This window comes from Peromyscus californicus, unplaced genomic scaffold, assembly GCF_007827085.1.
Source record: "Peromyscus californicus insignis strain IS unplaced genomic scaffold, ASM782708v3 Scaffold_3__1_contigs__length_106647218, whole genome shotgun sequence".
NCBI classification, from domain to species: Eukaryota; Metazoa; Chordata; class Mammalia; order Rodentia; family Cricetidae; genus Peromyscus; species Peromyscus californicus.
Window position 1 is genome coordinate 65,041,895 of NW_026294551.1, and position 14,942 is coordinate 65,056,836.

Here is a 14,942-nt window from a genome sequence, read left to right on the forward strand (position 1 = left end):
CTCAGGAGGCAGAGGCAGGTGGATCTCTGTGAGTAGGAGGCCAGCCTGGTCTACAAAGTGAGTTCCAGGACAGCCAGGGCTGTTAAACAGAGAAACTCTGTCTCAGTCACCCTCCAAAAGATACATTTGGGAGCTCAGGAGGAGTATGTGGAGGAAGGAAGGAGTGGGAGTGATATAGATACAGGACTCATGGGAAGTTATCAAAAATAAAAAAGAACAAAAACCAACACATATTTATATTGTATACTCTTATTAGTTATTTATGATAAGGATTAACACCATGTATGTTACATGCCATACATCATACATGTGTGTGATGAATTTATAATGTGTACATATATTTCTGTATCTGTACATAAATAGGTCTGTATATACAACTAGCAAAAAGAAAATCTACACATATGTTCTAAGACATAGAGAGAATTTACATCCTGCTTTTGCAGCGGGCTAAGAGTGAAATCACAGTCAGCATGTCAGTTTCCTCAGTACTGGGGCCAGGTTAGATTCCCCATGACAAACACACACAACCTCAGCAGTAACACCCACAACTTTCAAAGAGCAAGCCCCCTCACTTTAACACTGAGCACACTGCAGCGAAATCCACGCTATAAACTCGGCATCAGAAATTATTTCTGAGCATCATGAGGATGACAAACAAAACTTCTCTGACTTCTTTGCAGACCTTTCCTGGGAGTCTATCGATTTACACGAACAGATTTGAGCAGGTGGAAAGTGAGGCTAGCCAGAGCTTTATCCCCTCAACCCCAATCCCACCACCACTGACAGGTCTTAGTCCATCCCATCCTTACCCAGCATATAAAGTAGACCTACCTTTTACATTTACATGATGCTCTTTCACAAAGTTGTGCCAGCAAGATGATACAGTTGATGCATTTTTCTCAACAAATACAATTGGCACTGTCTTCCTGTCTCAAAACAGGTTTTGTTTCTTTCTTTCTGGGTCTCAAAACCATAGCCTCCTGTGTGCTAGGCAAGCACTGGACTACTGAGCCACACCCAATCTTCTTCACACTATTAATCAATAAAACTCCAATACACCCCTCTGCTATCACAGTACCTTTCCTGTTAATATTGAATGTCAATTTGGCACGATCTAGAATGCAAACAGGCCTTTGGGCACATTTATGAGGGAGTTTCTCAACTTGGTTCAGTGCGGTTGGAAGATCCACTCTGAACGTGGATGGAATCGTTCTATGGGCTGGGGTCTTGGGCTGAAAGAAAGGAAGAGTGTGCCAAGGAACGGTATCCATCTTTCTCTCTCTGCTTCCTGACTGTGGACACAATGTGGCCAGCTGCCCTGTGCTCCTGCTGTGATGACTTTCAGCAACGATGGCTGGACTGTCAAACTACGAGGCCAACATACCCTTCCTGGAACAACTGACATGAAAGCAGGTGTGCTGGGATGTGACACCGTAATGGTGGGAAGTGGGGGAGTAATTAGTGTCCTGAAAGAAGTGGAGGGCACAGGGCTGAGACAGTTAAAGGATGGCCTGACGGAAAGAGAGGTGACAGAATGCCGGACAGCCTCTGTCTTAGATAAGCACACACACACACACACACACACACACACACACAAACTGAGGGAAATGGGAAAGCTCCATGTGGAAGAGAGGAGGGTCCGCGTGTCTGGCCTGTAGAGTTAGGGGTGGCTGAAGAAGTTCAGATCCAATAGGGGACTGGGAATGCACAGAGTGGGAGGGGCCATGACTAGACATGACGCCATTGGGGGCAGTGTTGGGTACTTAGAATTCTTCCTTTCAGCACTTGGTGAATCCCATTTCCAGTGGTGCAGAGTTCATTCCCTTCTCTTTACACATCAGAGGAGAGGTCAGAGACCAGGCCTCTACCAGCCATGCTTTCAGACCTTGGACAAAAGCAAGCTCTTCTTCATTCCCCCAGGGATGCACTGCCACCCAAGACAGGGAAGAAGAAGAGAGGGGAAAGAGAGATGGGAAAACCAGGAGGCCTCTTAGAGAAACAATATCTATCAGAGGTGCAAAGATAACTGTGTGTCAAACGTGAGATTCTGTACAGTCAAAATAAGGAAATTTCTTCTATATTGGGATCCCAGATAGTTCAGCTAATAAAATTAAACAAAAGGTACAAAGCAAAATCCATTATGGAGTTTCCTGAGGGGTACACACATCAAGGAAGGTGGACCATTAACCTCAAGGAACTTGGAATCCATAGCTCAGGTAAGCTCAACTTCGGGTAGACAGAGCTGGGGAGAGGACCTCAGTTGTCTAGCCCTTCTGAGGAAGGATAATGGACTCTCAGGATTTTCCACAGAATTTTCTTGGTTTGCTTAGCATCTTCATCAAGCGCTTGTTTCAGTTGAAAGCATCTAAGACGGCGAGAGTCAAAACAGCAAGTAATGGAGTAAACACTTGTAAACACATATTGAATTCCGGAACGACACAGCTCAGACACTGTCCAGCCATCTTGTTGGTCTCTCTGTGTAACCTGGGATGGCTTGGCATCCCTGGGACAAGCATCAGGCTGGCTCATATTCAGAGCCACCTGGTGGAGAGATCTCTCATCCACACCAAACATTTCTTGGAAGACCTTCTGACATTCTCCCAGATTATCTGGATTTGAGATTCCAAAACCTTTTAGATTATCCTCATCTATGCTCCTACTAATGGATTCTACTTTCTCATTAATAGTCTTCTCGCAGATTTGGAAAAGGGTTCCTAAGAGACCATCATGTCTGATGCTGGAGATGTCTTTTTTCAGTGTGTCTCTGAGCTTCAGGAAGTCATGTGATGAAGGATCAATGCTGGATACGAGAAATATGGGTGGCACCTTAACCCCCTCCTTCTGGAGGTTCTCCTGAATACTCTCCTGGATACTCCGCAGTAGCTGGGGTTCTGAGTGGGCACTTGTACCGAGGTCCCTGTCCAGCTTTGTCCAGACGACATAGAACCTCTTTCTCAACCTCTGCATGGCTTTGGCCAGCCTCACATGGTTTGAACTGAACTGCTCAGAAGCGATGATGATGATAAGGTCATATTTGTCAAACTCCATCTCCTCCAGGTAGTTCTCCATGCTCTGGGCTGTGACCCCTGTGCCAGGCAGGTCCCACAGGTCCACATTGGGAAAGCTGGAGGAGAAGTAACAGGTTGGCTTCTGGGTTGTCCTCACCACCCCAGTGGGAGCTGAATCCTCTTCCTCATGTCCAGTGAGCCTAAGGGCATTGATGAAGGATGACATGCCATTGCCAGAGTCCCCAGTCACGGCAATTTTCACTGTGCTTCTTGATACTTCCTGATTGATATCTTTGACTATGGAGACCACTTCTCCCAACTTTCCATCTTTCACAGCAGCCTCAATATTCTTGACCACTTCTACAGATAAAATACTGCTGTTTTTGTGAATGGGTATAGCATCGGAGAAGCATGTAAATTCTTTATTTTCGACAGACCCAACTGTCTCTTCCATGTTGGTGAGCAATGGAGCAACCTGTAGATACATTAGGAAGGGAGTTAGGAGGGCTGTGAACACAGGCACCCACAGGAAAACACTGTTCCTTGTCCAGGATTTCAGATCCACAGCCAGTCGACATCAAGACCTGCTGATTACAGACAGAACTAGCTGAGCCCTCCTGTGCATGAGCACATTCTTGGAGTGCAAGGATAGTTCTGTAGCTGTTACTGCAACACTGAACCCCAAAGCTAAGCACTGCAATGTCAGGCAGTTCTCTTACTGGGTACAAATGTCCATACTCACCCCTTCCTGGTTGCCAGGACCACCGAGGAAGAGCATGCAGAGCAGGGAACAGCCTGTGGCAGCTCCCTGTCTGGAGGACCCACAAGTCTTCACTTGACTCAGCCTTGTGCTTCAGAGGCTGGTCATCCCTGTTGCACTCTGAAAAGTGCTTTCCTCTCCCCTGTGGCTTCAGTAGTTGAGGCAGAATAAACACACTGCTATATGTCAGGTTCAACAGCAAAGCCTCCCGGTTTCCAAATAATCTCATCTGGGTCTGGAGAGACCACTCAGTGGTTAAGCGCACTGGCTGCTCTTGCAGAGGACCTGGGCTTGGTTCCCACCCCACTGGGTGGCTCTAAGCACCTCTGACTACAGTTCCAGGGATTCCAAAACCCTCTTCTGGACTCCAAGAATTCCTGCCTGTACATGTGCATATACAGACACTCAGGCACACATACACATAAATCTAAATCTTTAAAAAAGAATAAAAATTCCATCAATTTTAAGACAGCATGTGGGCTGTCTATTATCACTGTAGCTATTCTTATTAACATACAGACTGAAATTCTTCTGTGAACAGGTTTCTTTTTAATGTTTTGATTAGCACATATAATTTTGGCTGTTTTTGTTTTGAGACAGTGTAGCCCTGGCTGATCTGGAACTTGCTCTGTAGACCAGGCTAGCCTTGCACTCAGATCTGCCTGCCTCTACCTCCTCAATGCTGTGATTAAAGCATGCACTACCACACTCAGCAATTTTCGTATACATTAATGATATAATACTGGGTTTTAGTATGACATTTGCACACATGAACATCATGTGTTTTTTATTGTATTCATGCCCACCCGTTCATTTTTCTAGCCCTCCCCCTGTTCCCAGTGATGTCTGTCCTCTTCCCAGCCTGTCCCCCTTCTACATTCATGGTTGTTTTTTGGGTTTTGTGGGGTTTTTTTTTTTCTTCTTTTTGGCCCAGTGAGTCTCATTTGAGTGTTTACAAAAGCAGGAGTGAGAATTGTCTTACAGCAGCATGTGCATTTTCTCAGTGGCTAGGGACTGAAGAAAATGTCCCTCCTTCCTTCATCAACTATTTACTGTGTGTAAATCCTCAGGGAGGGGTGGGGACTCACCATACCCTCCCCTTTCCATAACAGGATGTCAACAGGCCCCGTCCTGTGGTGATCTTGTACAAGTAACCACAGCTGCAGTGGGTTCAAAAGTGCCACCGCTAAGCTAGTTCAGAAGTTAACATTTTACACACACACACACACACACACACACACACACACACACACACAAACCACTGACACACACACGAGCATGCTCTCTACAGTTTTTTTTTTTTTTTTTTTTGGTTTTTCGAGACAGGGTTTCTCTGTGTAGCTTTGCGCCTTTTCCTGGATCTCGCTCTGTAGACCAGGCTGGCCTCGAACTCACAAAGATCCACCTGCCTCTGCCTCCCGAGTGCTGGGATTAAAGGCGTGCGCCACCACCGCCCGGCTCTCTACAGTTTTTACATACTTCCCATGTCCTCTTCTAAGCTATTCTTTGAGCCATGGGGACACTGATACAGAGATACAGATGACCTTCTTAGGGTGGGCCATTCAATCATGTTTCTGTTCTTGACTAAATCCGTGCCACGGCACTGAAGTATTTTGTGGGGCAGGTTGGGAAACATAATTTCCAACATCAAGGATGGAGGTTTGGGGGTTGGAGAGATGGCTCAGGGGTTAAGAGCACTTATTGCCTTTCCATAGGATGTAGGCTCCATTCCCAGCATCTATATCAGGTGATCCACATCCTCCTGGAACTCCAATTCCAGAGGATCTGACGCCCTCTTCTGGGTTCCTGAGGCACTGTACAAATGTGCCTATGCTCCACACAGACACACATATGCACATGATTAAAAATGATACCAAGCTGGGCATGGTGGTGCATGTCTTTAATCCCAGCACTGGGAGGCAGAGGCAGGAGAGTGTCTGTGAGTTCTAGGCCAAACAATGAGGGCTACATAGTGAGACACTTCCCCTCCCCCCAAAAAAAGGAAATTAATTTTTAAAAGATGGAAGATGTAGGATGCATAAACCCATACCCGGCACAGGTAAGCACTAGAGTGTTGGCCTTCTGGAGTGGACACTGGGACATATCAGTTTGAGGACAGGACTCCAACCATTTCACAGGACCACACCAAATCTTGAGATGCAAGACAGCAGCATATACCTTAACCACTGTTCTTAGATAAAGGCCCTACATGGGACAGGCATGTGCTCTTCCACAATTTGGAGTGATTGATGGGACTCTTCCTCTTGAAATTTTATTTTCCTGTTTTGTGTGTGTAAAAGACTAAAAGCATTTGAAACTCAGCACTATATATTTGGGAAATTTCCTGTGAGTCTCACATAGCTTTTCTGTCCTTTAAGAAGCTCCCTGCCAGCTAGGTGGTGGGAGAGCATGCCTTTAATCCCAGCACTGAGCAAGGGAGGCAGAGGCAGGCAAATCTCTGTGAGTTCTAGGCCAGCATGGGCTACAGAGTGAGTTCCAGTATAGCCAGGACTACACAGAGAAACCCTGTTGAAAGAAAGAAGAAAGAAAGAAAGGAAGGAAGGAAGGAGGAAGGAAGGAAGGAAGGAAAGAAGGAAGGAAGGAAGGGAGAAAGGAAGGAAGGAAGGAAGGAAAGAAGGAAGGAAGGAAGGAAGAAAGAGAGGAGAAGAGAAGAGAAAAAAAAGAAAGAAGAAAAAAATCTCTCTTCCAGAATTACTCCTGAGTCCCATGAAATAACCAGAGTGTGCCCAGGTGTTTTCCCTCGAAATCCAGGGCTCTTGTCTGTGGAAGGTGCTTCTCAGGCACCCTTAAGTTTTTGGTACTGGTTTCTTCTCCATACTCCCAGTGGGAGCATCCTCTGTCTCTCTTGCTCATCTTCTGGGATGGGCTCTCCTGCCTGCAGCACACCACTGCTCCCCACAAACCTCTGTTCATCAGCCTGAGGGACTGGCTTTAGTCTCCACATGGAAAGAGTAGGCTGACACCCCATCCTGAGTCCCCAAAGCTGCTGGCTTGGTGAATTGTGGGCAAATTCCTAAATCCCTAGTTTTCTGCAGATAACTGGAGTAGCTGCCTTTTTCACTCCTGTGACAAAATACCAGGAGGAGTCCTGTAGAGCTGTTCATGTGGACAGCTACAGGAACCGTGGCTCAGACAGTGACCAGGCTTTGCCAAGAGGGAACCCTCAAGAGGTCAGTCTGGAGTTCAAGTGCCCACACTTCCCTATTTGAGGGCCCTGTTCAATTTATACCTCTGATGTCTCTGGTTCACCCCTGGGCACATGGGTCAGAGATCCATGTGGAGGATGAGGAACAGGCCCTCCTGGCCTCTGAAGGGAGCCCGACAAGCAAATTCACTGGAGAGAGACAGCCAGGCCTGAGAGGAGAATCAGACCCTGTGAGCCATGACTCAGGGATCTCCTAACATACTCACAGGAAGAGGTGCACTTCATAGAAGCCAGGGCATGCTCTCACACACATGCATGCATGCATGAATGCACAGGTACACACACACACACACACACACACACACACACACACACACACACAACTGAATGAGGGGTTGTGCCGTGTGGTTCACATAGGCTACATGTGATTCTACTGGAACACATTATGTAGACCAGGCTGGCCTCGAACTCACAGGGATCCATCTACCTCTGCCTCCTGAGACTGGAACTAAAGACATGTGCAATAATATCCAGAGACTTGTGTTTTATTATACTTATTCCAACTGCACAACTTTACTAAAAAGTTCCTGATGACCCACCAATATGTTGTGACTTAAGTAAAACAAAATAAAAACTATGGGTAATAGGGGGTGCAAGATGCTCGAAGCCCCTGTGAGGGTCAATTTCAGTTGCCTGCCTGATTGGATTGAAAACACCTGAGGCATTAGTGAGGCCCACCTTTATGTAGATCCCTGAGACAGTTTCCACAGAGGGTTACCTGAGGGAGCCAGACTCACCTTGGATGGAGACATTGCCATCACGGATTGGGGTCCGGAACTGGGTAAAAAGACAAAGGGGTGAAATGAAGCTGAGCCCCAGCATGCACCTCTCTCTATGTCCAGACTGTGGAATCCTGAGATCAGCTGACTCGCGCCCCTGTGGCCACACCTTCCCCACCCTGCTGGGCTGCATCCTCTTAACAGGAGCCACATAAGCCTTCCTCCCTTAAGATGCTTCCTGTCAGCTGTGTTGTCAGAGCCCAGGACCCTAATGAAGACTGACCTTATCCATATGTGAAAATGCCATCATGAAACCTGATACTTTAAGAAATGTCTCCGTTTTTGCATTTATTTATTTATATGTGTGGAAGGTGTGTTGAGCATGGCAAATGCGCACGTAGAAGTCAGAGGACAGCCTGTGGGAGTCAGTTCTCTCCTTCTCCCATGTGGGTCCTTGGGATCAATCTCAGGTCATCAGGCTTGGGAGCAATCACTTCTACCCACTAAGCAAGCTCACTGGCCCACAACCCATTATTTTACGCAATTATTATAGACTAATAAAGAGTGTACATTTTAAAATGCAAATCGCAGTCTCACATCCGCTGTGCTAGTCTAGAACTCCCTGTGTAACCTTGACCTGAATCTTCTGCCGCACTTCCCCAGTGCTATGCTGACACGTGTGGGCCACCTCACCCAGCCTGAGCCTCCATCAAAGGTGCTGCAGAGATGGGGGAACCAGCCTAGACTAGCCACGGTTCTGAGCTGTCAGGGGCTTTTGTGAACATAGATCCTATCGCACCCTCAACCCCTCCTTTGTTCCTACACTCTTCACCATTAGGTCCACCCCAGGGGATCCACCCCAGGGTCCTCGGGAACAGCCTTGGACCCTGCGAGCATGCTCTGGGATGTATTTAAAGTGTGCAACACGGATACACACTCTAATGCTCCATGAAGGACTGAGCTAGTGACTGTGGTGTGCCAGTTTCTCTAATGCAGATGAAATACTTGAACTGGTTTTTGCCTTGTTTCGATGTTTCGGCTGTGTGTTTTAAAGGGGCCAGTGAGATGGCTTAGCAAGTAAACATACTTGCCAGGAAGTCTGACAACACGAGTCAGTTGCAGAAAGAATCAGCCCCACAGGTTATCCCCTGACATCCACATGCACACAGACACAGACATACAAAGACACACACTGAATAAATAATTTTTAAAATAACTGAACGGAATTATTAAATTTATATATTATAATATATAGAAGGTTTGCTTAGGACCTCACTCTTTCAAGTTCCAGTCTCTGTGAGCTCTGAAAAGAGAACCAATGTGTTTACATAATCCTGGGACATCCCAATATTGCCAGTGGGAAGTTCTGATGCTGGACCCTGGCCAGTGGCTGAGAGAGTGTGTGAAACCCCATCTGCCTTTTCTAAACTAGGCCTCCTAAGAAGACCCACAATCCAGGGATATGAGGTAAGAAAGGGGCACATTGCCTCTCTGCTGGTGGAAGACTCTTTTCAGCCAAAACACAAGGGACTGTGTGGTCCTGAAGAAGATCAGGGCAGGTGCCTGCTGCACACAATCCCTGAGAGGAACACCAGACTCCAGACTCTCCTGCTCTGAGCAGTTTATAGGCCAAGCTGCACTTAGGAGCCTCTCACCTACCTGCTCAGAAGCCTTGTAAAACTGGAATCCAGGCCCAGGATGTTCAGGAGGAAACCGTCGAGGTGTGAAGGGCTGGGGTCCTCCTGGGAAGAGCGATAAAGGAGGGGAGCAGCTGAAGGGAAGCCTGAGCTCCTGGGCTTTCTCAGAACCTGCTCCACTCTGGACCCTGCTACTCTCAGACTCTTCTCCACTCTGGACCCTGCTCCACTCCTCACTTGTAGGCAGGAGCCCTGCCTGCCTCCCCAGAGGGAGGGGCCTGCAGCCAGAGTAGCTTTCAGTTTCTGTTCCTGGAAATGGTTCGTTTTCAGGATTCAGCTGCACAAGTTCCACACTCTCCTTCAGAGAGTGGGGGCAGGGTTCTGTCAGAGGACCAGGCTTGAGGGTGGGAAGTCTGCCCAGGAACAGTGACATCCAATTGCAGTCAGAGCCTTCTGGTGTGACCCTGCTGCCTCCCTTCCTTGTGCTCCCTCTTGCTCAGATGATGGCACCTAACCCCTTCAGACTCTGTGAGCCCTAGTGCTTAGAGAGCTGCAGACCCTTCATAAGACTGCCCCTCACAGCTGCTGTCCCTGCTCGGTAGTTTACTGGCGCCCTCTCACCCCACTCAGCTCAGATACAGGACTCCCTCCACCAGGGAGGCCCCTCTAGCCCACCCTAAGTCAGTCTACCCTAAACCAGAATCTCGTGCCTCCACTGCCGTCCCAGAGTTCAGGAGACACAGGACCTGGGTCACACTTGCTCTGATCACATGACAATAGGCAATGTCTTTCTTCAGAAACTGTACCCTGGGTTCTTGATGACCCTGGGAGTAGAGGAATGGAACTATTGCGCCTCCGTCCGTAGTTTACACCACAGCCAGAACAAGTTTGGAGATCTCAGGGCAAGGCAGTGTGAACAGATAAATGCCAGATCCAGAGGTTATCCTGTGGACCATGGGTCGTGTGGTTACCTTCTCACAGTCCCTGGCTTCTAGTTCCCTCTCAGTCTCTGGGCTGTTCTGAGCTCTTTCAAGCCCCTGTCTTGCTGTTCCAGCAGATGGAGAAGTGTTTCCCACAGCCACACAACCTCATCCTCCCCTCCAGGCCTCAGCCTGGGATGGCCTCCATGAGACAGCCGGGCTGTCCCAGGACCCTGTTAGCAACTCCCCAGATGCCTGATTCTCCTTCCCAGAATAGCACAGCCCCTGGAGCACCCAGCCCAGAACTTTAGGGCCTGTGATCTCATGCTACCGCAGGCCAGCAACTCCTACCTCACACCAACATGAATAGTTCACCTTGTGTCCGTGTCTTGGACCCAGAGGAGGTCAACTGAGTCTCCAGGAAATATTAAAAGCATAGGCTCCAGGCTCTGCCATGATTACTACTGTCTGTGAGGTCCTGAAGAGCCCATTAACCTCTCCACAGATCTCATGTCTTCATTCTAATCTGGGAGCAGAGATGGGCACGAACATACCCCTGGGGATACTTCATGGAAATCTCATTAATTTATACAACTAATATGTATTAAATATTAGGGAGTTGATTTGCCTTAGGTGGCAATGAATTTAGCTAGCATGCACAGGTCACAGGTTCCATCCCCAGCACCACATAATACTGGGTATGAACCGGGCATGGTAGTGCATGCCTTTAGTCCTAGCACTCTGGAGGCTGAGGCAGGCAAGTCTCTGTGAGTTCCAGGACAGCCTGGTCTACATAGACAGGGCTACATAGAAGGCCTTATCTCAAAACAACAACAACAACAACAACAACAACAAAATCCACTGGAGAGGGGGCTGCATGTCTCTCATCTCAGCACACAGAAAGAGGTAGAGGTAAAAGGATCAGGAGTTCAAGGCCATCTATGACTACATAGTTGGAAGCCAGCCTGGGATACAAGAGACCCTAGTATACACACACACACACACACACACACACACACACACACATACACGCACACACGCGCACACACACACACACACACACTTCTCTGCTTGGGGGTTGAGGTACCTGGAGAAATGGCTCAGCAGTGAGGACACTTATTTGCTCTTCCAGAGAACATGAGCTCAGTTCTCAGCAACCACGTCAGGCAGCTGACAACTGCCTGTAACTCCAGATGGCCTCTGAAGTCACCCATACACACGTGGCTTCCACAGACATATGTGCATAAATAAAATACATCTCCTTTAAAAAATCTATGTAGGGCATTTGCAGCCCAGAAAAAGGGCAGGACAGTAGTGACAGGGGGGTGACACACAGAAAGCAAACAGAAGGACACAGAGTGACGCAGCCGTTTATTGTCTGCTGCTTCGCAGAGATGCTGCAGATGTCAACACGGAGTTAGGAAACCCTGTGTGACCAAACAGCTGAGGGACAGAGGTAGAAAGGGACAAAGTGTGCTTTATGCGTTGATATTGGGCAACAGTGCGGGATGGCCAGAGATCCTCCCAGGGAAGTCAGCTCAGTCCAGGGAGTGCTGCAGCTCTCTTCCCAGGCAGCCAGGCAGCCAGGCAGCCTAGACCTGCAAGTAGGGCTGTGCCTGTCCCTGAACCTCAGGGTACATCTGGAGGACCCATCCTTGCTCCTCTGTGTGAGCATGGACATGCAGTGAGGGCTGGGATCACAGGGTGGGTTAAGGGTTCCCCTGCCTTGTCCTGGGACACACTGGACTCAGATTTCCCAGTACTCTCACTGACTCAAGCCACAATAGTCTGTGACTCAATGGCACTCTCTTCAGGAAAAATTGAGAAAATCAGAAGACAACGTCCACAGAACTGGAGGGATGGCGCAGGGTTAATGTCATTTGCTGCTCTTCCAGAAGACTAGTGTTCAGTTCCCAGCACCCACAGCAGCCGCTCACAACTGTCTGATCTCCAGCTCTAAGGGGTTCAGCACCTTCTTCTGGCCTCTGTGGGTACCTGCACACACACACACACACACACACACACACAGAGAGAGAGAGAGAGAGAGAGAGAGAGAGAGAGAGAGAGAGAGAGAGAGAGAGAGAGAGAGATTTTGTTTTGTTTGGGGCTTTTTTCTTTTCTTTTTTGGTTTTTCGAGACAGGGTTTCTCTGTAGCTTTGGAGCCTTTCTTTCCTAGACTATCTCTGTAGACTAGGCTGGCCTCAAACTCACAGATCCACCTGCCTCTGCCTCCCAAGTGCTGGGATTACAGGCATGCACCACCGCCACCTGGCAAGAGAGGGAGTTTTTGTTACTGTCTAAAAGAGCAGATCTAACCCATACCAAGCACCAGTACCAGAATTAAACACTAGCAGAGACTCTCAGGACCTTGGTGGCAGGGGAATGCACATGCTCTCTGAATGAGTTTCCTTTCATCAGAGTCAGCTCCAGGCACCCATCAGCAACAGGAGAAGAGTGTCTGGTTGACAGGATGCAGGTATGGACATGGGCTGCAGGGCAGAGGTGTCTCCTGTCAACCTGGACAGAATGGAACCTCCTCCAAGAGCACCACACCTGTCCTCAAGTAGGGGTGTTAAGGGTGTAACTACTGGTCTCCCTGCAGCGGCGGCCGCAGGTGCAGAGTCTGAGCTGCGGCAGCACGAGTCATGGCTGGACAGGCTTTCAGAAAGTTTCTCCCGCTCTTCGACAGAGCGTTGGTTGAAAGGAGTGCCGCCGAAACCGTGACCAAAGGTGGCATCATGCTTCCTGAAAAGTCTCAAGGAAAAGTCTCGCAAGCCACAGTAGTGGCTGTGGGATCGGGCGCCAAAGGCAAGGGTGGAGTCAGCCGGTCAGTGTGAAAGTCGGAGACAAGGTTCTTCTCCCAGAATACGGAGTAGTTCTAGACGACAAGGATTACTTCTTATTTAGAGATGTGTCACATGAAGCTGCCCATTCCACTGACGGTCTGAACTATTCATCATGTAAATCATTTCCATGCCTCCCTTTTATAATAAACTGATGATGCCCAAACTAAAAAAAAAAGGAATGTAGTTACTGGCTGGATGTGGTGGTATACACCTTTAATCCCAGCACTTGGGAGGCAGAGGCAGGTAGATCTTGTTTAGTTCAAGACCCACCTGTGTAGATGTAACCAACCTTCTTACTCAATAAGAAACACAGAACCAATGCAAAGAAGCCAAGAGGTCAGAGCTAAGAGCTAAAACCTTACCCTTCCTCCTGCGGTGGTCCTGCCTCTCCGAACCAGAGCTACTTTCTGTGTTAAAGTCCTTATATAGAATTTCTGTTCTGCCTTCTCATTGGTTGTAAACCCAACCCACATGACCGCCTTGTCACGGCCTGTCTGTATAGACCTCCAGGTTTTCCATGATTGGTATTGAGATTAAAGGCATGTGTATCCAATAATGGCTATATCCCTGAACACACAGAGACTTACCTAGCTCTGCCTACCAAGTGCTGGGATTACAAGCGTACGCCACCACTGCCCTGCTTTCCTATGGCTTGCTAATAGCTCTGACCCTGGGGCAACTTTATTTATTAACATACAAATAACATTTTAATACAAATAAAATATCACCATACACCTGGTCTATATAGTGACTTCCAGGACAGCAAGGGCTACAGAGTGAGACCCTGTCTCAAATGACAAACAAACAAAAAAGAATGTAATTACCCCCAAGACACCTACTTTGCAGATAAACAATGTGTCCTGTAAAGAGCCTTGGGAAGGTGGGGGTCTGGCCCAATTGGCAATGTGCTCTCCCTGGCACGCACAAAGCCCAGGATTCCATTCTTGGTACTGCAAAAAAACTGACCATGATGGCACAGACTTATAATCCTACATTTGAGAGGTGGAGGCAGGAGGATCAGAGATTCAAGGTCATCCTCTGATATATCCTATGATACATAAGACCCTGCCTCAAAACAGGAGCAGCAGCAAGAAGCAAAGTAACTTCTGAATGCTTCTTACTGAAGAACCTATCTAGCATGGCCTAGATGAGGACACATGGAAGCAGAGCTGAAACCTATATCCATCCTCTGTGTCTTCTGTACTCAAATAGCCAGATGCTGAGTATACTGAGTGCTGGGATCCATTCCAGAGTAGCCAGGAGCCCTTCTCAGGGTAAATTTTTAAGCACAAAATACTTGCTTGACATACTTAGGGTAATAAGAATAGAAACCCAGGCAGGGCATGGTGGCATTTGCCTTTAATACCAGCACTCGGGAGGCAGAGGCAGGCAGATCTCTGAGTTCGAGGCTAGCCTGGTCTACAAAGCAAGTTTCAGGACAGCCAGAGCTGTTACACAGAGAAATCCTGTCTCTGGGGAAAAAAATAAAAAATAAAAAATAGCCAGAAGTGGAACTACAGAAGCCAAACATTGAGGAGAAGTCATTTAGAGACTTTCCCAGAACTAGGACTTTGATGGATGAGGTCTCTGTTTGTTTTGGCAGATGGTACTGTGTGCTAAGTTTTGTGACCTGAATGGTACTTCCATCATGGAATCGGTTCTGCTAAGGCCTGGGGGCCTGTTACAGCCTTCACCCCACATACAACTCTCTCTCTCTCTTTCTGTTTCTCTCTCTCTCTCTCTCATACACACACACACACACACACACACACACACACACACACACACACACACACACACAGAGGTGTGGCCGAGTGGGAGATAAT

General features: G+C 48.0%; 1 protein-coding gene across 2 annotated transcripts; it reads right to left on the bottom strand.

Moving 5' to 3' along the window:
* LOC128122905 (immunity-related GTPase family M protein 1-like) lies at window positions 1-9,811 on the bottom strand. 2 transcript variants are annotated; one of them, XM_052758743.1, is made up of 3 exons: window positions 9,373-9,478; window positions 7,732-7,771; window positions 1-3,483 (listed from the first exon to the last, which is right to left on the bottom strand). In XM_052758743.1, the coding sequence occupies exons 2-3, from the start codon at window positions 7,750-7,752 to the stop codon at window positions 2,257-2,259; spliced, it is 1,248 nt and encodes a 415-aa protein (XP_052614703.1). In that variant the 5' UTR covers window positions 7,753-7,771; window positions 9,373-9,478; the 3' UTR covers window positions 1-2,256. The 2 variants fall into 2 exon arrangements, with proteins under 2 accessions (XP_052614703.1, XP_052614702.1); XM_052758742.1 differs by lacking the exon at window positions 7,732-7,771 and having other exon boundaries at window positions 9,373-9,811.
* Window positions 9,812-14,942: the final 5,131 nt, after the last annotated feature.